This window comes from Molothrus aeneus, chromosome 12 (genome assembly GCF_037042795.1).
Source record: "Molothrus aeneus isolate 106 chromosome 12, BPBGC_Maene_1.0, whole genome shotgun sequence".
Classification (NCBI taxonomy): domain Eukaryota; kingdom Metazoa; phylum Chordata; class Aves; order Passeriformes; family Icteridae; genus Molothrus; species Molothrus aeneus.
In genome coordinates this window covers 12,355,804-12,379,476 of record NC_089657.1, presented here as the reverse complement: position 1 = coordinate 12,379,476, position 23,673 = coordinate 12,355,804, and the positions used below count along the sequence as shown (strand labels likewise).

The following is a 23,673-nucleotide window of genomic DNA, read 5'->3' as shown; positions in this document are numbered from 1 at the left end:
ATTCTAAGTAGGTTTCTAATACTCACCCATGTTCTGTTCAGACCATTCAGTATTTACACTTCTTTTTTGGGCTAGGAAAGTGAAGCTTCCCTGTGCTTGAGGGTAGTTACTTTCTCAATCTCCAAGCTGACCTATTCTTAGTGTATCTGGGTTGTTCCCAGATACCTTTCACTATTTCAGTTCTTTGAGTACAATCTAACAAACACCTGCTTTACAATCCAGGCCCTGCCCTTTGCTTTGCTGAGGATCCTGCAGCTCTGTCTCATTCCAACCATGATGCATAATCAAACCACAACACCATCCATCACATTTCTGATCAGCTCAGGGGTACAGCTTCATCAAGCAGATGTCTTTTCAAGCTGAACAGCTTTGCTTACACAGGGGAGGGGGGAAAAAACCAAGCAAACCAAATACATCCATCATCTAAGTCACATAACTTCCAAAGGAAAAAAAACCCTCAAACTCTTTATTTTTGTTTAAAAAAATACATATTTGCAGTCATGTGCTAGTTATCATAGTTGTTACCAGTTTACATGGTTCCAAGAAACAACATAGTGCTACAGATTAAATAGTTAAGATAATTTAGGGTATGAATGGCCACTTAATAATTTCTGGATTAGAAATGCTTTTCACAGGGCGTGCAAAAAAAAAATTTTGCAAATTAGCAATTAATGCTGAAGTGGTATAGTTTATGTAACATAATAGATACATTAAACTTTTGGTCATGAGTAATTGTATACAAAACAGTATTAAAATACATTATTTTCATAAAAATACTGTTGTGACACTTTATATCTAAATAAGACATTTTTATAAAGATGGTATGAAATATTTGTTATACAAAAGCATGTTCTTATAGCAGGATTATGTCATAAGATTTAAAAAGTTCTATCCAAGCACTTAAAAGCAGAGTTGTTTTTTTTTTAATAACTGTGATCCACTTGACATATAAAAGTTGATGCTGTGTGTGTACTATAGCATTATGTTTGCTCTACTTGAAACTGGTCAAAGTACAACACTGCCTTTGGAGCAGCTGAGTTCTTATATACCACTGAAACTTGTTCAAGAAGATAAAACATCCCATTCTTGTTGCTGAATATGCAAGAGGAAGGTAGTCTTTCTGCATGTCTGCTGTATGCACATACTGAGAGTAATTTCATGCTACAATCTTTTTTTGTCAGTCTGACCTGTCCAGAGGCTTTTTTCAGCTGAAGCCAACATTTTCTCCCTCCAGCCTCATCACCTCCTCACACCTTACCAACTGGGTAAGCCAAAATGAAGTTAAAAATGATAACAGGAGCTGACTGGTATGATCTCCAACTGAAACAGACTGTGTATCAGCTAACTCTACCAAAATTACCCATTTTAAAATCCCTATTAGAACACCACAGTGTTCATTTCCTCTGATGTATACTGCATGCTTACATTTACATGAGTGATCCAGTTGAAATCCTGGATGTCAGCAGTTTAAAAGCACAAATTAGCATATAATTACTGTAAGGCATGTAAGAGCACCCTGATAACTGACACTGAGTGGAAGATATTTCCTTTCAGGAAATTTTTGTCAGCTGCCTTCTCTTCTTTAAAGATGCTAAATCAGTATCATTTTGGAAAGATAGTAAGAAGGAGAAATACAGAAAGTTAAGAATGGATCTGATCATTTCAGTTGCTCCTGAAACAGTTTGAAAGCTGTGATTTACCAGTAAAATACCTCAATTTTAAGGCATTCTGGCCAAATCACTACTATGTCAGTTGGACTTATCACTAGCTAAAAACTAAAAGTAAAAAACAAAGTAAAATAATCAAATACTACATCAACAGGACAGTACAGGTTCAATATTGCCTACCCCTGAGAAGGACTGGGTATAGCAGCACCAATTGGGAAACATTCTGCAATGCCAGCACTGCACTGTAGTCCTATACTGTGGCCCAGCTTCATATGCCCACAGATTATTCTTAAGAGCACTTATTTCAAACAGTATTAGACATAAAAATCCCTTTAGTTGCATTGGTATTGAGTGGAAAAAACAGTGAGAATTATATAGTGGGCTATACTGTTAGTACAGTCCATTTGTAGTGTTAATGTACTGGTTTAGAGCTGTGTTCCAAACTTGGGAAGCCACTGTCTTCTGTGAGACTGCTTGCCTTCTGGTTTTTGGCACCAAAAAAGCCCAGCAGAAATCATGTTGTGCCAGTTTTGAGCAAGATGTCCTGTAAGTCATCTGGCAGTGCCAGTATAATATCATTGATGTGTGTCTGCAGCTTTTTCAGTGTGTCAGTTTTCACAGGAAGATGTTCTCTGTCAGCTTGCAACTGCAAAGGCAAAAGAAAATAAGATTTGTACTAAAAGTGCAAGTTTACCTTAAGAAATATCAAAGTCATGTATTACAAAATCTGGAAAATGAATTCCTCATTTGCTGACTGAGTAGGAATTTGGACAACAGCAGGTTTCCCCAGCAACCACACAACAGTGAGAACACTGATTTGGACTTTCAGAAATAACAACAAAAATTGGTTTTCTTCTTCCCTGGGGATTCAGATCAGTCACAGAGTTACAGGTAATTAAAAAAACACCCAGCAATACAATGCTTCCAGCATAGCCAGATGATATTGGGAAGCCAAGTAACTGTTATTTCAGGCATGGCTGAAATGGACTGTTTCTGTTTTTCAAGCCTGAATGAATGACTGAATCGTTAAACTACCTAGATAATGATGAATATTTTCATTTGTGTACTTGCAAAACCAGCTATATAAAGCTTTTATGTAGCTAAGTAATGTTCAATTCAGTTACTTACCAGTTTATTTTTTAACTTTAAGACAAGATCCACCGTTTCTACCTCAGTATGCTTCTGACTCCAGAAAACCAAGTTCTAAAATAAAAAATTAGGCATTGAATTATTTATGGTTGCATATGTAATTCTCAAAAGAGGTCTTAATCTATACCTAATGTTCAGAATAGGTATTTTCCTTATTCCTATGCCATTTGCTAACCTCATTTTACTCATGCACTGTCTTTACTGTGAACTACAAAATCTGCTTTATTTGTACTTTATATAACAGCAAACTTTCACACAAACACAATACAAATAAATTAAAGGGGAAAAAAATCCTGCCAAACAGGCTCAGTTTGAGAAAGAGCATCTACAATGCCAAATGGCAGTGAATGATTACCAAATCAGAACTGCCAGCACAATGAAGTATTACAGTAGTTCAGGGCAGTGCTTACTGTTTCTAGGGCATTAAAGGAGATCACAGTTGATAACTAGTAAGATACAATCAAGTGAATTTTCTTATGGAAGTTCTGCTCCCCTACCCCCTACGACTTACCTAGGAAATACATTTGTTCATGTACAAAGGAACATTTATTTTGTGGGTCAAAAGAAAAAACAAGAAAGGAGCAGAATCAGTAATAAATTTGAAACACATTTCCTATTCTCTGATAAAGTTAGTGTCAAATACAGTTGGATAGAGTCTAAGTTGTATAAATGACCTGCAAATTATTTGGTCTGCTCTATTTGAATAATCTGTTTGGATTTACTACATTTTCATTGTTTGGGAATTGACAAGGCAAGGGATAAAAATAAATGGCTTTTGAGAAATAGAGCAATTTTGTTTGTTTGTTTTAAAGCTGTAGTGTTGCCTTTGTTTTTGTTCTTCTTATTCCCTCTCTGGCTGTACAATGTCTACTCCTCTGGCAATTCCTTTCTCTATCAGTTGTTCCAACTCAAATTATATTGATACCCACTTCAGCTTCTTAATTAAGGAATGGCTCTTACAACATCACAATAGTTATGTGGCATTTTGTTATATATAAACAGACTTCACTTCTAAGGTCTCCATTACTATGCATCAGTTGTAGGCTTATTTACTAAGTATACCTAATTAGCTGTCAATTAGAATGTCAAATTAGCTGAATTTTTACCTTTAAAGCTACAAACCGTATTGTAACTGAAAATATGTTGTCAGGAATGCCAAGGATGGAAGCTGAATACAGTAATATTGTCAAGTAAGAGGAAAAAGCTTTTTTTTTGAGGGTGGGTGTGTGTACTTTAAAACACACAACAAACCCAAAAGTAGGTTTTGCAAAGGATGACAGTTATGACAGGTGAACTGTATTTCATATTGTTCTCTTGCTGTGTTAGTTCTAGCTCGTACTTGTTTAACTAAATCATGTTTTGCTAGATCAGGATTCACAAAACTGTCAACAATGTCACGTTCAACCTATGAAAACAGGAGTAAAAATGACTTGTGGGAGAATGTATTTTTATTACAAGATGATAAATATAATTGTAAGCACACACTTTTCTAACCTCATTACAGAGTGCTTCTAAATGAAGGGCCTCTAACTTCTGGGTCATTTCTTTCTGCCGGCTCCTAAACCAACCATCAAAGTTTGGTGATTTCAAAAAATGCCTGGTAAAACACCAAAGAAAAATACATTTTATATTTAAGTACAAGGTGGTAACAGCGTTTTCTACATCATCAAATGTAATTTGAGATTGAGTAAGATATTAGAACTCTTTCTCTATATACTTTCAAAAAGATGTAATATTCTAAAGTACAGATTAACATTAATTCTAGTAATTAAGACAAGGATTGAGAAAAGAATGTAAAGAATATGTGTCTGAAACACAATAAAGATTAGGGAATTTTAGTAAAAAAGAGATCAAGGCTCAGTTCGAAACACCCTAATTTTTATCTTTGTGTTTGATTGGAAGGAGGAATCGAGCTAGAACCAGAAATAAAACCACAAATTACAGGTTTCTGTTATGTTAGCAAAAAAGATTTAAGCAAGTTAAGTATGCTTAGCCCTATCAATTTCTATTAAAGCATATATTCTAAAATAAAGTCTTACTCAAATCAGTCCTGATTGTAAGTTTCTTCAGGAAAAAATAGCATTAATATTACTGATCTGTTTTGATTTTTACAATTTTTTATGCTGATGAAAGAAATTACCTGTAAAGTCCTATCCAATCTCCCTTTAAACCTGAGGTGAGCTGTGGTCCTGCTTTTTCCAATGTCTTCATGAAGTCATCTTGGCTAAACTGCCTCAGCTGTGGTGGACTCTATGGACAGAAAAAAAAATTAGTAGACCTTAATTTCTCTAATTACCAATTTCCAGCTCATTCAAATTACACTTCCTCACCTTCCAGGGTGATATGCATTTCTGCAAAGGCATTAAGCTTGCCACGTAACGTTCCTGGGGAAAGGAAAAGGAAAGGTTGTTTGCATAACCAGTATTAAAGACACACAGTCCACATGTGTGTTTACTTATTGCTTGTGACCACAGCATTTTCTCTTCCCAGTGTTAGTACAGGGTGGGGTTGTGCGTATTTACCACGAGAAAACAAGAAGGAGCTTATCTTATATCGACTGTATTTCCCAACTCCAGAACTTTGAGCCAGCAAAGTTCAAGAAGGACACGAGGCAAAGAAGGACAGGAGGCAAATGCACACATAGAATATCTATATCCTGAACTTGAGCCACTGGTAAACAATCTCTCTTTTCTTTGGAAACAGTCCCCAGAAAGCAGACAGTCCACCCCATATTGTGGGTGATTCCAAACAGTAACCATGCTTTGTATCAAGTGTTTGGAAGAGATTTTCTGAGTCCCTTCGCCAAACATTAGAGTTAGAATTAACCCACAGAGGACTCTCTGAGCTGTGGCCATCTCTGCTCTAGCAAGGCTGGCACAGGCATGGCCACAGCCCCGAGGTGTCCAAGGCACAGGGAGTGGGGCCACTGCCAAGTGTCAGGTGTGACAGCAGGAGGCAGCTGTGCCTTGTGCTGGACCCAGGCTTCATTCCAGGGCTACACTGGAGAGCTACTGGACTTAGGGTAACTCCAGAAAAACTACTCCTTATTGCTTCTGTAAAAACCCCATTACTCTAAGAACTCACTAAAGGAATAATGAAACTTTCCGTCAGTTCCAAGAAATAGCGCCGAAGTATCACACTCTGGGCTTCTGTAGGACGCTTCTGTTGTACTCCCTTAAAAAAACCCAAAACAACAAATCACAGTCAGTCTGTTACTCCAAAGTATGTAGGTAGTTGTGGTGGGTTTACTTTTTATGAATATTTATTATAATCTGTATTCATTTGCCATATGCCCACACACAGCACTTCCTACCCTGAGCCACGGAAGGAAAGCAATTGTGTCAAGTTCTTTTGTACAGACACTTGTCTTTGCAATTACTGATTTTTTTATTTTCATGTAAAGAAACTCAAAAGAAAGAAACGTTTCTATAAAGAAGTGCTTGCAAATCAGTTAAAATCAGGAAACTCTGATTCTTACACACCTCATGTGTGAGACTTTTAGACCAAAGAGACCAGAGTGGAGGTGGCAGAGGATGGAAAACCTCAAGAGATGAACAGAAAATACCTTTAATTCTCTAAATTATTAAGCTAACTTATTGAGGTTCACCATTCATATAGTTATAGGAGCTGCTAATAAGGCAGCAACCCCTCTACAATGAGGGTGTATATACATCTATTTTGTTATGAACTGGGGCAAAGGAAGCAGAATCCAGTTTCATTTCAATTACACTAAGTGCAGCCTGATATGAAACCCCTGTACAACAGTACACAAAACACACAAACCAGTTGCCATTAAGAGTGATCTATGCCATTACCTTTTGCAACTGCCTAACGATTTCTTCATCTTTGTTCAAGTATGGCTTGTAAGAGGTATAAACACCTAAAGGAAAGAAAGCAGCATATAGCCACAGGAGAAACAAGGTATACCTTTTAAAATTAAAAGACTGGCAATTTAACCCTGAAATTATTACCAGGTTTGGAGTCCAAAGTTTTTAGGTTCTTCAGTTTTTTCACTTTCACCTGCTTTGGAACTTCACCTGTCAAAACACATAAAGCCACCTTACTTGAAGACTATCTAATGTTGTAAGAAACATTAGAAACACTGACAAGAATCCAAGTATATATCCAGAAACACCCAGCAAACACATGAATAACAGCAAATAGACTTTTCATTTCATATAAGTGTTCCTTGTTGAAAAGAAAAAAGAAACAAACCTGAAAACCAACAAAAACCCAAACAAGCAAAAAGAGTACTAAAAAAACCCCACAAACAAAACCAGCCAACCTTCTGAATCCAAGCAGCCAGTTAACATATAGATATATAACAGAGAATAATTATTTTCTTAATTTCATATTTTTATTCCATTTTCCCTTCTTCACCTTAGTGTAAATGCTTTTGGGAACAAATCTTTGGTAACTTGGCTTAACTGAAATTTGTATAGAAGAAAACACAATAGCAGCCATGGATTAAGTGTTGTAAGGAAATGAATTTAAGTCTCCTTTGTCATAGGCTAAGGGCTTTTGTTTTCCCAATTTATCCTGCTCCAACCAGAAGACCCTAAGCCCTGTTCACAGTCTTGCAGCCTCATCAGAACCTTCCTCATAAATCTATTTGGATGCTCAACTTTAGAAACAGTAACAGTTAAATTGCTCTTGGAACTGCAGAGCTGGGGAAAAATGAAGGAAAAAACCGAAAAAAACATAATCAGAACCCTTCTTTGTCCCTAAAGAAATAAAATATAAATTTTTAAAGACAGGTCAGACAGATGCCTCTCTAGAACTTCCTGACTAAGCATTTCCCATAGCTACATCAAAACTAGGGTTTCATACTTGAAACTGTGTATCAGATTTGAAGGCCACCTGTTTAAATGGATTTGCAGAGTTTAATTAGGATTCTACTTTCCAAACATTAGCTACACAGCAGCAAAGTAACTCTTCCCCACACTCCACACTACCCTAAGCCCCCACAGGTATTCTGACCACAGAGAGACATGGTAGTTTAAAGTTAAGCAAAACCTTGCCTAATTATAATGAACTCAGTACACAATCCTTAATTAATTCAGTGTACTCAGAAGTTAAAATTAACTTCTTCTACAAAAATTAATTTTATGGTGTTTTATCTTAATTGCATATTTATGCATTCCCACTGTCAGAACAGTGTAGTGAACCTGCAGCAGCAAACAGCTACATTCAGGAATTTCACACAATAATTACAGTGGTAGCAATTGACATGTTATCCAAACATTACATAAAAATGCTATGCAATTGTGTAAGGAAATCATCCAGACTGAACAATTAATAATTACTGGCATATTGCCAGATTAGAAATATATTATCAAAATATTGTCAACAACTTTTTAGATTACTGTAATATTCAAACATAGCTTTCACATGGGTCTCATATTCTGGGCTGGCTGTGACTGATTTTTTATATTCTACTCACACTAAAATTAACATCAGTAACATATTATGTCTCATTTTAATACCTTATTGGTAGAGATACAAATTCAGGATTCTGTGAAAGGTAAACCATTATTACTAATGTGTATTACTATCTTTTGCATTTAAGATACTAAATTTGAAAAGACATAGAGCAGTCAAAATTCTAATTTCACTTGACAGATTTACATCCATGACAATTTAGTTAGCATTAAATTAAATAAATTGAACATAATTACATGTGTTTGTAAATAAATAAGCACACAGTTAGATCCCTTTGCACAGGATTGTAGAAAATATTTTTATTTTACCTGGAAGTTTGATATCTCCAATTCGGATGATGTGAGGCCAGTGCTGAAGTGTTTTAGCAAAAAAGGGATTTGTCACCCCTAGAATGACAGATGGCCTAGAAAAGTAATGACAGTGATTAAAATATGACAGCAAGAGCTTCAGCCTTAACAAACAGAAAAGGTCAACTTAAATTCTTAACTTGAAATTATTTTCCTTTGGTATTTAAGAGTTACATTTTAAATTGCACATAAGAGGACAAATGTTTATCAAAGTTTCAATGTTTTAGAAAATAAGACAAGTATCTTAAAGTACAAACAATAGCAATTGTTGAATAGAATAAAAATGACATAATTTGCTTAGACTTGGTTAAATTCTGCCGCATTTGCAATGGTGAGAACAGCACATTGTAATTGCGGTTTTGCGATGTGTTGGTTTTTAGTTTTTTTTTTTAATGAGCAGGAATCTGACCCATATTTGAAAGACAAATTGCTACTTTTCAAGGTTTGATGATAACAAACTCTCAGTACTTGAATGTGCATGTCATTAAGAAAATGAGACACTTAATATCCCACTTGCTTTAAGCAGCAGTTATCAAGTGATGCAGCACGAGCACTTGAAGAGCACTGTGCCCCAGCTCACACTCTGCCAGATTTTTCTGCCTGCTCTGTGCTTGGGGCACACAGGGAACAAGGGGCAGTAAGAGCACAGTGCTGCAGCACAGGCCTGCAAGATTTGGGATTTATAGCACTGATAGGATGAGGTATGAACATGTTTTTCAATAGAGTGGTTGCCATCTATTTTTCAGTCAAATATCAACTAAGGAATATAGCAGTAAGTCTCACTGAAACTGCCATCTTTAAAATAGTTTATCATCATTTTGTTAGACTGGTCTTAGAAATCCCAAAGTTTAACACTTTCTGTACACTACCCATAAGTTTCCCTGCTTGCCTCTATTATGAAAATAATACAATACACAGACTTGGCATCATTTGGATTCTTCACCTTCTTAGAGCCATGGTTTTAAAAACCTATCTCAAGTATTTCCAACTTTTTGTTTTCCATAAGAAAGTCAGGGCAATTTCAGCTCTATTTCAAATACTAATCCCTGTAGCGACCAACCTTTTTATTTTGCTACAGAAAAGTGGATGGAATTTCAAAACATGGGTTACTAAAGTTTAACCAAATTCTTCCTGGAATTATTTTTAGAAAGTAAATTACATACTGCATAACCATTCCCATGGAACACAATCTAAAACATATTGCCTGTGTTTATGTGTTTCTCCACTGCTCCATCTCTGGCAATACACCAATTGAGAGGAACACTATGGTAAAAAAAACAACAAAGCAAACAAAAATTCCAAATCAACAACCTCTGCCTGTTCTGACATTAGAAGAAATTTATCTATTAAAAGATCACTGAATCTAACAAATGCACTCCATTCCAAAATCAAGCTGCATTTAAATAACATATATTAAGAAATAATGGAGGTGCATGCTCTCAAAATAACAGCAGGATTTAAAAAAAATAAAGGGAGAAAAAATGTGTCCTTAAAGCAGTTTCAAACATCACTAGTTTTGGACATTCACACTCTTAAAAAAATAATTTCTGACTTATTTACATTAATAACCTAATAAATTTAGTGAAGAGATATTTGATTTTTAAATTGTCTCAACTAGGACTTAGCTTTACAAAATAGCCATATGGATGTTGAATTCTACAAGTCACTTTGTTTAGCAGTTAATTAAAAATTAAAACACTTACAGCAGAATTTCCCAAGGAGCTACTCTGGAGTTGGTGTTGCACAGACAAACCCTTATGGAAAAGCAAGAACTTTTCTTGGGTTCATCTTGCAGTTTGAGTTATTCTGTAGAGAAGTATCCTATGAAACTCAAGCCTGGTTTAATTATGGCATTGTTTTGTAACTTCTTTGTCTTATCTAACTGGAATAAAAACTTAAATCAACTAATTGCTGTACTCTGCATGACAATCTCACCAAAAGAAAGAAACTAGTCTAAACCTAATTCTCTAATTATAGAAATCCAGAATAGTTAAACAGTACTTTAATACAAATTTATGAGTAGCTTTGAGCAACATCTTCTCCAGAGAGTTGGATTTACTTACGGGGCTTGTGTGCGAGTTGTGTATTCTTTGAATTCACTGTCATGGATGGTGAAGTATGGCCTGAAATCACTGCAGTACTTCAGTGGTGAAATACAGCTGCAAGGTACAAGAAGGATGAGCTTGATTTATGTACTCAGCGCAAACTTTCATGAAATACACAAGCACATCTAAAATTTGTAATGCTTTATCACACAGATCAATAAAGGTCCACTCAGCTGGAATCTTACACCAACTCCCTCAGCCACAGTTAGAAAGCTCTACTACATTTACCTAACAAGGGCCAACACAGTTTCTGAAGATTCTGCTGGTGATGGTGCCATCACAACAAGTGGTTCTCCCAGCAGCACCAGCTCCCAAAGCATCTGAATGTGGAAGAACACTGGACAGAAACACCTAAAAACAGATTGAGTTATTTTAATACATTTGAGATCATAAAATACTATTTCTTCTGGTTAATAAAGGCATAAAGAAAAAGTTTGTGGTAATATTTAATTAGTAATTTGAAAAACATAAAATACTCTTGTAAAATGGAGCATTTAATGAACTTGTTTATTTATTGCAATTTCAGCCTGTATATTGTCGAAACTGTGTTTTAGCAAACTTTACAGAAAAAAATATTAAAACCAACACTGATACATGTTAGCTTACAAGCCATGAGATGTGTTAAGGAACTGCTATAAATCAAAACCATATGGGAGTTCACAGCTAGGAATTAATCAGTCCAAGCTCCTACCTGAAAAGATCTACTTCATGAACAGTCGGTAAAGCCATGGAGATCTGAGCATCTGCCTAAAAGACATCGCAATGCTTGGTTTTTAGTCATCAGAACACCTAGGTATTAAATGAAATGGTTTCCCTTAAATGCTTACAGACAGTAGACAGGAAATAGTCTAATTACTTATGTACTGCTGCAGTATATAGCACATTATCTCCACAACTACCTTTGTGTTCTATGAGCAAGACATCTCCCAAGACACCCCCTCCACCCCCCCACCATTAACAGGCATGTGGCTTTCAGTCCAGAAAATCTATAAAACACTGAAGCTGTTTTGAGCAACTGCACATGAAGACACAGAGAGATTGGTTTTATAAACATCTTCTATGGCTAAAGACTTTTAATTCTGTATTCATCCTCAAAAAAACCCAAACTATCCAAACTTTAAAAGGATGTTCAGGTTAGTAATTGTGTCAGCCAACTGTCTTCTTCCAGGACCTGGATATCTCTCCCTGCTCAGGGTAACTGGGTTAGAATATCCTTTCTATGAAGAATCCAAATCTGGACTACTCCATTCAAAGTTTCAAAGATTGTGGATTTCATTATTATCATAGATTATTATGATTTGCTACCCATCTTTTCTAACTAACAAGTTTAAAGAAGGAAAGCAGATCTCTGGCTTTGTTTGGGGCTATATACAATATCAGCATCTAATCACTACCTGGTGCATATTCTGTACTATCGGTGTTGTCCCAGGCTTGTCACGATATGTTGGAATCCGCAACTTGGAAAGAAAAAGAAAGATTTAATTTCCCCTGTATTGAATCCAGCAGACAGTTCAAATGCTGACTTAGAGAAAATCTGTAATACTTTGAGAGGATGTACTACAGCATGATGCTTATTTTCCCTACAGAACTTCCACCTACAGAATTTCCAGTAGCAAATTGACTCATAGAATATGAAAACAATACTCCAGTTTAAAAAGAGACTATTGGCAAAGTGAGTCAAAATTGTAGCTGTAATTTCAATAAAAATACCTCTAAATTTTGGAAAGAATGATCTGAAATAAGGTCTTGGAGGTTTAGGATGGTACAGAATTACTTTTAGAAAAAATTCTCTCCTAAAACATCAAGACGCTAAGGCAAGAGAGACTTGCCAGAATCCAAATAGTCTGAACATGTGAGGCTTCTCTGAACTCACAGCTTGCATCTGTAGGTCTTGAGTACTACAAATTGAATCATAGTGGAAATGGATGTCATTTACACACAACACTTAAAACTGCCCAAGCAGTATAAAAACTAGGGACAATATCACTGGACAGTAATTATGGCTTTACTCAGTTTAGGAATGCAATTTCAGTTCTCATGGGTAAGAATTATTGATGAGATAAATGCAGGCAATACCCAAAGACATATCTGACACTCCTCATCACACAGCATTCAGAACCATTCTATTAAAATTCTGATTTAGTATAGTTTCAGAAACTTCTTTCTCTCCCTGGTAAAGCACACTTCTTTCTATAAACTTGAGAGTATCTGCTGAGAAGGTACTTCTGGCTGTAACCTCCAACTTCAGCAAATTCATTTAACTGCACTTCATATGGATTATGAAATTAATACAACTCCCAGAGGCCCAGTTCTTAACCACTGTTCAAACTCAACAGTTCTTCACTATGCCCTAGATATAACTTCTTTAATGGCTTTCTTCTGACATATTTCACTGCCATTAAAAATATAAACAGCACAAGCAATTATTTCTGGTGTGTGGGACAAAAAAGATTTTTACTTGTCAACTTTAAGGAATGAGAATGATTTTCATTAACGTATTTAATTTGCTTGACTTGAATTTAACTCTCAATACTTGAGTGCTAATTATGTTTGTCAAATCAAACATGAAGTCTCCTAGAATGCAAATTCCAGAGGGATAATACAGACACTGCAACTAGTAGTTGTATTGAAACATCACTTTTTAGTAACTACTAAAATTAAATATTAACCTCAGCACTATAAAAGATCCTCCCCTCCTCCCCTCAATTAAAGCACCTAATCAGGATCTGCCAGACCTTCACTCTGAGTGCTGTAAACATCTACTCCTGTTTGGAAGAACAGGACAATGAAAACAAGGCACAAGGCAGTGAGGAACTGTACAGTGAAAGGTGGGGAAAACAGCCTCAGAGAAGAACAAGTGCAGGAGTCCTCACCTTCATTATGAGACCCATAAGAGGCAACTGCAGAACTTTCCCTGGAACTGGTGGTGGCCAACGATCAACGTCACTGCAAACTGAAAGAAAAATACCAGAGTTTCTGCAAGCTATAAACCATGATCACAGAGTCACCTTTGTGCACACTGCAACTTGAAATTAGTGCTAATAATCCACAGCAGTCCTACTTGTCTCTCAATCACACTAAAGTTTTACAGCCTTTTGGACATTATGTATTATTCCATTAGAACTATAAAGATTTTCATTTCACGAAAACAGTGTTCTCTGGTCTTCCAATTTTTGCAATAACAAGACTTAAAATTAGTTGAAGAAACATTACCTGAGAAACCATGAAAGTACATACTAAAAAAAATTGAAAAGAACACCTCCATTTATGTATATTGGCCACTGCAGAACCAATGAACACCAGCAGTTAAGGAAAAAGCTGGTTTGTAGCTGGCTACAAAGTTTTCCAGCATTTTCTTGTAAACCATTATGAATATAAAACATAATTCTCATCGTTTCTGCAGAGCTTATTTTGCTCATAATACAACCTCTCAAGAAAACAGGTGATTGAAAAATGCAATTCTTTCATGGTTTACACAAATTGTTTCTCAGTGAAAACACAAAGCCATGAAAGCTGTATGGGGCAGGCACAGTACACAAAACAGAGCTCTTCCAGGCAAAGAGCAAATAACTTTTCTATTTGTCTTTCTCCAGCTCTTTCAGCTCTGCAGTGAGGCTGAGGCACCTGTTACCAGCGCTGCTCTGTCACTTTTTCCATTTGGTCAAAAAACAAACAAATCACACACAAAAAAAACCAAACCTCAAGCAAGATGACATTTGTACAGCTGCTTAGCAAAAGCTGTCAGACTGCCCAAAAGGACTTGGGCGGTGAAGAGTGCAAAGTAAGGATTGCCATCAGCTCCTTGTGCTCAGCAGCTGGTCCTGAAACACACACAATCCTCGATGTGTTTCAGGAGGGACCTCCAACTCTCCCAGGGAAGATCCAGAATTCAATTAGCTCTGTTCAATGATCTAGAAGTCAAGCCAGTTTGCTAAAATTTCAACCCTCTACCCTGCAAGAAGACAAAACCACAAACTAGAACACGACAGTGTTGTTTATTTCTCCAGAAGTAGTATGTGATAGTGTAAGAGTTCAACATTGTAGGACCACTACCTGCTTCCAGGAAAGCTTCACTCTTTTCAAAATATTCTGGTGCAATTTGCTTAAGCATGGTACGAAAGAGATGGACATAAGGCAGCTTGCTGATGAGGACCAGCGACTGGAATAAAGAGGAACAAAACAGATTTTCAGTCAACATCAGCACTTGCCCTCAGTTCTACTGCACCTGTTACCCTCAGACAACTCCAAGCAGGACTCCTCTCACACATGCAAGCCAACCACACGCCTGACTACAGGCAAACTGCAAACAAACAACTCCCAAAACTAGCCAACTTTTTGTTTTTAAACATAGTTTTGTGTCTATCTCTTCTGACAGCATAGCTGATGTAAAATTAGACCAATTTACTATAAATTAACAACTAATTTAGTTAGAGAGCAAGACAGTTTTCCTGTTCCTCTGCAGTCACTGAAAAATAATTTCTAAATTAATATTTTCCTAAAAGAACTGAAATTACCTTCTGGAAATATCCTCTTTTTAATGATTTGTCTCGAACTTGTCTGAAATACACATAGCCATAGTAATATGCTGAGTCTTTCTGCAAAAGAAAGGAAAGAATTCAATACAACCACCTGTTACTGCCCTCCTTTTTGAAGCATTCAACATACAGTTTAAAAGCCTATTCCCCTGTGAGCTCCAAAGCTGATTAGATACAATAAACTAGAAGGATTACTGTGTTTATTAACATTCTCTTCTTTAGTAAGTACTTCAAAGAGAAAACATCATCATGGGGAAACAGCTGTGCTTTCTGGGTTTACTATTTTTATATCTATATTCTCCTGACACAGTGTGAAACCAAAACCAGAAATAATTTCTTGAGGAATAAAGCAACTTTTATAATTCTGCAAAGTAGCACTAAAAAGATTTTAGCAGTTAAAAATCTTAAAGCTCTGACTTGAAGAGATAAAACCCAGTCTTTTTACAAAAGATTCTTGGAATATTAAGGAAGTAGGCTGTCACATTTCAAAGACAAGACATCAGCTTTATGCTTCCTACAAACAAGAATTCAAGTATTTGCCACATAAACAGAACTAAATTGAGTTTGAGAATCAGGCTCCCAGAGGCCTCAATATTCCCTATGGACATGATGACAACAACTTTTGGCCACTACCCCTTTTAGGTAACTGCTCCAGCTTCAAAACTGAAGGGTGGAAACTGAGACAGCCCAAGTTGCTTGGAATTGTTTAAATTAACTTATAAAGCACTTCATATTTCCACAACAGTAATGGTTCTTACAATTTGATCTACAGGTTTCTAGACAATAATGAAATAGATCTGGGTGTCAATTTAATTCCTTGTAATCCAAAAACCATACTTATAAAACAAAGAATAGTTAACGAAATTTATTATGATTATAATAATATGCTACAACAAACAAAGTGAGTTTTGACTTTCAGGACAACTAGTTCAGAGATTTTTCTTTTCAAACATTATATTTAAAGGTGAAGACCCACAAATTAACACTACCCAAAAGAAATTTAACTTCATTTTTTCTCATTTCCAACCTTTAAGTAAACTGGTAGATCTCTATCCAATTGGTCCAGAAAACAACAGAATGAGACTTTCCTTCCAGGAGACCGTCGGAATCTAAAACAAAATTGTGTGTCCCCAAGACAACCTACATGGGGAAGAGATAAATGACACACAGTATTCTGAGTTTGAGTCTTGTTTAACATGAGCACTTGCTTACAGCCAAAGAGGTATCAGAGTTTTGGTTCATTTATCTTGCACTGCCCTTGTGAACATTAATATATTTATAATTTTATAAGTGGTAAATTTGGCATCTTTGCCAACAGTAAATTATACTGTCTGCAACAAGGAAAAAAACAATTATGTCCTCAAACAGGTCAAATGGCTCTTCTCCTACTGCCATTCCCCATTTCATTGGCATGCCTGCATAGTTTTGATCATCTTAGCCATGTCATTGCTCTGCTACATGGCTGCACTTTACCTCTTCTTCTGACACCATACAGTTCATACAGAAGTCACACTGTAGGAGTGCATTATGCTCATCTGTAACTCCACAGGCAGGTCTAGGATTCATCATTTTGAAAGCTGCAAAGTTAATTGCTGAAAACTGAGTGAAATTGAGTAGGACTTCTCAGTAATATCCCCAAGGAGCAAAGCTTTCCTTCATTTCTATCAAAATTAATTTCTTCGAGAAAAATGTAACAAATTCTCTGCTGAACTGTTTCACCAGACTTGAAAGTTCCATTTCACCTTCTCTTTCAGTCACACCCATTCTGCTGCAGCAAGCACAGAGAGCCCAGCCCCTGAGCCCGATGCCCTGGCTGTGCAGAGTAACAGTGACATGCACAGAGCACCCAGGGCTGAGCCTCAGAGCCCCTGGAGCTGCACTCAGAAACCCTCCATGCACCACAACGAAACCAAAAGTAGCAAAACACGGTGAGATGGGACCGTGAATTCAAACAGGTGACAAGTGCTCAGCAAGGATGCAATGATAAGAAAAACCACAGCACATGCCACTAAATATTTGCTTCAACTTTTCAAAGCTCCTTCCCTTCATCCAAAGGAAAAAAGCCCTCATCAACTATTATAAAAACCTACACACAGAAGACCTAAATTACCCTTAATCATTACTATGTTCAAATATCATTCAGAATATGATGTCTTCTTATTTAACAAGCTCTTTCAGAGAAGACTGGTGAATGTCTATTCTCTTTTCAATTATCCAGGCAGAGAAGGTAAAGCATTGTTTTAAAAATAACTGTACTGCAAAACTCAGCTGAAAACCACAAGTGTTGTGATCTAGTAGCTCATTAAATCAATTTTCTCCTCTAAATTCCCAGCCACAAGTACTGACATAATATCTCTTTGTAGTATTAACAGAAAAAAATTGAATTAACCTTTTGAGCCATGAAAACCTGGGATGGGCTGACCTCAAATTTAGCTGCAAGCTAGTAACTTCTTTCACTGCTCTATTACATAAAGCTTTTCTTTTTATGCTAAGGCCTATGATGAAAAAATAAATCCTGACAGGATACACTTGCAGCCTTGTGGAAGGCAGGTTTTACATAGGTTATTCCTTCTACATCATTTGAAACTTAAGCCTACCAAGAATGATCAAGAACCAACAATTCTTAATAGGGACATCATAAAAAGCAAAAAAGTGGAATTTTTCCCTGCTGAAAATAAAACCTCCTCATATATACCTATTCTACCTGAAGTAGAATACTACACTCTTATTTGAAAAAATACACGAAAAATTTTTAAGAAAGCAACCTTTGCTCCTAAGACACGATTTTGTACCTTCAAGATACCTTTTAAAGACTAAAGATACTTATCACCATTAACAATGACAGTAATTAGAAGACACAGTTAACTCCTAATTCAGTAACAGAAAGAAGCTCTGCTTCTATTTGCATACAAAATAGCAAGAACAGAGAAAATACCTTAATTTTAGTGACATTTAGACAAAGGAGAAAAACTAGCCAAAACACTTTGTAAAATTACATAAGAGAGAGCTCACACACATTAAAAGCACATCTGCATCACTCCCTATCCAAGCTGTCATACTGCAGAGCATCCAAAATCACAGAGTCACTGCAGTTACAGGCACAATGCTGGTCCCACGAGTTTTGACTTCTGTATAGAAATAAATGTGAGAGGAAGTGTCTGAACTTCTGTAATTTCTTTTTGCAGGTGGTCCAACCTATCAGCCACATGCCCCAATTTCTCCTTGGCAGCAGAAGAGCAGAAGTTTAGATTTGAGAATAATTTAACAAGCAGGATCACACACAGCTACAGGCACAGCAAGAATGGAGAAGATAGCTGAGGTTTTCCTTTCACAACTGTTCTTTCTAAATGCTTTTGAATTTAAAAGTCAGTTTCACTGTTATGAACTTAGAAAATGTACATTTAGTCCTTTATGAGAAGAGGGTCCCATATACTTACATTTATTTTATTAAATCCTTCAAATTGCATGCCTACTCTCCTCTCTACAGAGACAATGCTATTATTTTGTTTAAAGAGCAAGATTAAGATGTTCATTCTTTACCTGCCAAGTATTCTAAAACATCTGCACAAATGTCATCTGGAAGGTCTTATACACTTACATAAACCAGAGAAGAATCCTCAGACCTTACTGCAATGCAGACAGTTGCAGTTTTATATTTAACCTTAGCTGCAACATTTCTGAATTGCAATGTTAATTAAGATATATAAATACGTATTTGATCTAAAGCCCAGAACACATCCTGTCAAATTCTTTTTTAACACAGTTTAGTCCAACAACAGACTACAGAGAGAAGAAAGCACTTACCCGAATTAGAATCTGGAAAAGACAAATAGCAAATATTGGTTTTCTAAAGGGTAGGGAAAAGAAAAGACAGCTGTTATATTTCCTGAGATACAATATATTTATATTTCCTAAGCTAAAACCAAATGATATATAGCAACTATGACTTACCTCTTTATCTGTGAGTTTGGAATGTGGAGGATATATCACCTACAGGAAAAAACCAGTATTATTTTATTTGAAAATAAGCTGGGTATAAGCAGTAAGTCTCCATCAAATATTTTAACAGTACAACACTCAAACACCTTCCAAGCTGTAGGACATTTTCAATTGTAAGCTATTAATATTATGTCTCAGTTCTTATCTTCATATGCTTTTAAGCTTTCTTGATCACCCATCTTTACAAGGTATTTTGGATGCCAGTTAGAGACCACACACATTCATTTAAAAAGGTACATTCAGAGTGCATATTCTGAGTAGTTGAGATTTTTGGTGCAAAAGGTCTCAAAGAACAGCAAGATTACATCTTTTAGATTTAACTTGTACATGCAAAATGCTGTAGATGATTACATTTAAAGCAAACACACATTGTGTGAAAAAATCTGTTGCAATCAAAAGTCAGGCTGGAGTAACCACAATTCAACCACAAAACATGATCTATATTATTACCTGCTCCTGGAGGATGAACACTAGTCCCTAATGGCAACTGTGAAGCTCAAGGAATAAACTCATGGCTTTTTGTACTAACAGAAAACCAAACAGATCACGGAGTAAGCTTGCACAACACAGAAATCAAAAATGATGCAACACAACTAAGATGCGGAAGCACAGTTACTTCAGAAAAGAAAGGATGTACAAAATCAGATTATGCAAGCAGGTGGGAATTGAACATACAGGAAAGAGGACAAACCTCAGACACCTAAATTTCAACCAAAAAAGTCCTCAAAACAACCCACAATGCACTCCAAAACTCCTGAAATGCTTGGCTAGCTTATAAGCAGAGGAAATTTGACATAAATTCCAGGACTATGTTTTAAAAAGGTTTCAGGGCTTCCAAAGATGGGAGCTAGTTGAAGAGCAGAAGTTCAATGCAGGAACAGCAGCTTCATGCAGTCCTCATCTTACCATACAGCTAGCATCCCATTATCTCATTTAATCTTGTTCTGCTCAATGTAAGTACATTTATTTCCTGGAAACACAACGCTATCCTACTCTATAGAAAACAGCAGATATACTCACTGGCTGATCTCTGACTAAGCACCTTTCTGTCCTCCAGCCATAAAATCTCCAGGGCATTTTTTTCTCTCAGTCTCCTATCAAATGATGTCCAGCTGCGTAAGACACGATTAGCACAACTGAAGCTGAAAGCAGACACCAGTGGAACACCTGCATTCTGCACGGAGTAAACCCATTACTGTCTCTTTTCCTTTGCTATCTTACAGCTAAGCAGCTGTACACTAAATGTCACTTTCAGAAGCTGAATGATGCTGAATTATCTACATTTAGTCAGAAGACTGGCATACAGACTTGAATTCATACTCATTCTCCTCACTAGCAGGTGTTTCTTCCCAGAATTCCTACATAAATTGAAGCTAATTATTCTTCCTGCAGCTACATACTGGGGGAAAAAAACCCCAACAAAACAGGCCTTAGTTCTGTAGACATTTAAGTCTCCTTTTATGCATCCAGTGAAGTTAATGTGACTGCCAACTGAGAAGTCTCAGCCACGACAGAGGCTGTGCTGCCTTCAGCCACCGAGCACAACAGCTGCCCAAGTCACAGGTTATACAGAATCCTTTGTCTTTGTTGTTAACACCACCTTATAACGTCAAAGGAAGAGAACTCAGATAATTAACACAGTATCCTGGTTTTATCTGCATTTCTTTGTGGCCAACAGTTATGTATTCTACATACTGTAACAGCCTGCTTGAATTTTAAGCCAGTCTGCCATGCATTTATACTGGCACCCTTTAAGGCAAGGGCAAGAAAAAGACACTTTCCCTGCAGACCAAGAGTTTGCTGCGCAGTCACGTGGTGAACAGGGCGAAACAGGATGTGAAACTGACCCGAACAATAATTCTTCTTTCCATTTCCCAGCACTGTGAGCTCCCTGTGCCCTCCCAAAGCGGTGCCACGGCTGTCCCTGCCCTCCCAAAGCGGTGCCACGGCTGTCCGTGTCCCTGCCCTCCCAAAGCGGTGCCACGGCTGTCCCTGCCCTCCCAAAGCGGTGCCACAGCCTCCCTGCCTGTTGCACACAGGGCACAGCCGGGAGTCGCAGCCGCAGCAGTGACACTGCCAGGGGCCGGCATCCAGCTTGTGCTGAAGGAAAATGCTTCAAACCCGCAGAGAACCTTCTCGCACACCTCAGCGACCTGGCTAACTGTTAATTATGAAGATCACTCACATACTCCTTATTATCACATTTTTAACACCTAGATGCCATAGAAATCAGCACTATTCGTACTCAAAGAAAACCGACGATGTACTTCATATAAATCTCGGGACGCGATGCAAACCATTTAAAAGCGCCACTGCCAGCACAAGCAGCACCATGAGTAGAGCTGCACCAGCCTCACCCGGGACAGCCGAGCCGGTTCACCGGGGCGCTGCCCCGCTCGCCGCTGCGGGGCTCCGCACAACCACGCTTCCTCCAGCACGGCCGAGCTTCCCCCGCCTCTGTGCAACACCGGGGCCAGAGGAAGCGCCCGATTCCGCCAGGGCCCCGCCGCAGCCCGCAGGGCGAGCGGTGCTCCCCGCTCGCCGCCGCACGTACCTCCACGGCCTGGCCCAGCTCCAGGTCGAAGCCCACCACGCACACGCAGTGCAGCCAGGCTGAGAAGCGGTCCCAGGGCAGCAGCGACAGGCACTGGTCGGGACTCTCCGGCTCCGCATCCTCCGCAGCCACCTCGGCACCGCCCGGCCCCGGATCCGGGGCCCGCTCCCACCGCGACATGGCCCCGGCCCCGACCCCGGCCCCGCCGCGCGGAGTCAGGTGACTCGCGTCGCCCCGCCCGCTCCCTCCGGAGCCGCTCGGAGTGGGAGGGGCCAAGCGGGCACCGAGGGGAGGCCAAACCATTCCTGCGGGGAGTGGGGGCCGTAGGGAGGTAGCGCCCCCGTGCGGCCCGCCAGGGAAGGACTGCAGTGCGCTCGGCCCGGCCCGGCCCGGCACCTCCAGGCGGGCACCGGGCGGGCCGAGCTGGTCGGGCGGGGACAGCAGCTCCTCTCTCGGGGCTGCGGCACCGCACCGGCCCCGGGGAGCCCGCCCCAGCGGTGCTGAGCAGAGTGCTCGCGAGGGCAGCTCTGCAGGCAACGCATTAGTCAGCTTTCTTTGCTCTTTGACATGTCAGTGACAGCACCTGCTGGGGACGCCGTGGCCGCCGAGTAATGAGCAGGCGTGTCTCCATCGTGAGCTATGCACCGCTGAGCACGGCACGGGAGGGAGATGGAAATACCTCTCTGGCTGATGGCTGCACAGCTTCACCCTCACAGGATCACTGGGATGATAATAAAAAAAGCATCCAAATCTCTTAAACCCTCTTTTATTGCCTTAGCCAAAGCCCAAGCTCTTTAATAATGTAAGAGCTTTCAAATAGTCTTTTAGCACAGTCCAACAGCTATTTATATTTCATTATGAAACATTTTGTAGAGGTAAAAGTGCTAAATAGCTACTTTATTTAACAGAATGAAAAAAAAAAAAGAAAAAAAATGCATTCACCTCCCCCAAAACTCCTGACCTCTTTTAATTTAATTATTCACACTAGACTGTTGGTTGACTGCTACTAGAACAGCTTCAGCAGCAGTAGGTGTAGATGAGCTGCTACCTGAATCACTACATGCCATTTTTTTCCCCAGAACAGGAGTTGCAAATATTAAAACCAAGATAATACATCTATACATACTTAAAAGAAAATGTAGGATTCCTTAGATGCACTGTTTCCTTAAGGCCCATTAACAACATTTGTTTATCTATCAAAAGCAAACAGCTAGAAATTAAAGTATGCTTTGATCACTGGAGTAATTTTCTAGACAAAAGATGAACGAACATATAACTCAGACAAAATTATGACAAACAAAATTATCAGGGTAATAACTTGAGATACAGCGGCCTTCAGTTATCTAAAGCACGAGTAGCAAAGCGAATGTTAGATACAGGCTGAGATAGGAATGGGGCTCTGCAGTGTGCAGCCTCGGGCAGGCTCTGTGGGAAGGTTCTCGCTGTCTCCACCTGCTTCAGCTATTTTACAGTGATAGCATGCAATACTCACAGATTTTTTCAAGTAGTTAACTCATAAATTCTGTAGATTCTCTTGACAAAAAGACATGACTAAGACTGAGCTTAATCAAGTTCAACTCAGTGCAATGAGTCTCAGTGGAATTTAATTTGTTGTTTCCATTTAAGTGGCCTGGCCAAAAGCTTTTATCACTTGGTTTAAGAAAAGATTTCATGTCACTGCCTCTTATTAGCCTTCCCTTGTTTATATTCTTGCTGTGATGGGCAAACCAAAAATTTTAGCTATTATCATCATGCACGTCCTTATAGTTTTTGCTGGGCCCCTTCTTATATTTCCATGTGAATAAAAAAGTGTAAGTCTATCTATGTGAAATATTAAGAATAAAGCACTTAGGAAGAGTGATACATTTTATTAAA

At 38.3% G+C, this 23,673-nt stretch overlaps 1 protein-coding gene across 2 annotated transcripts; it reads right to left on the bottom strand.

Annotated features, from left to right (window-relative positions):
* Positions 1 to 444: 444 nt before the first annotated feature.
* Positions 445 to 21,993, bottom strand: DENND6A (DENN domain containing 6A). 2 transcript variants are annotated; one of them, XM_066557931.1, is made up of 20 exons: positions 21,799 to 21,993; positions 19,197 to 19,235; positions 19,050 to 19,092; positions 16,273 to 16,385; positions 15,225 to 15,305; positions 14,764 to 14,869; positions 13,584 to 13,663; positions 12,105 to 12,167; positions 11,402 to 11,457; positions 10,939 to 11,061; positions 10,669 to 10,764; positions 8,567 to 8,661; positions 6,788 to 6,853; positions 6,632 to 6,696; positions 5,901 to 5,990; positions 5,147 to 5,200; positions 4,957 to 5,066; positions 4,311 to 4,413; positions 2,796 to 2,870; positions 445 to 2,313 (listed from the first exon to the last, which is right to left on the bottom strand). In XM_066557931.1, the coding sequence occupies exons 1-20, from the start codon at positions 21,976 to 21,978 to the stop codon at positions 2,182 to 2,184; spliced, it is 1,770 nt and encodes a 589-aa protein (XP_066414028.1). In that variant the 5' UTR covers positions 21,979 to 21,993; the 3' UTR covers positions 445 to 2,181. The 2 variants fall into 2 exon arrangements, with proteins under 2 accessions (XP_066414028.1, XP_066414029.1); XM_066557932.1 differs by lacking the exon at positions 12,105 to 12,167 and having other exon boundaries at positions 21,799 to 21,983.
* Between the last annotated feature and the right edge of the window lie 1,680 nt (positions 21,994 to 23,673).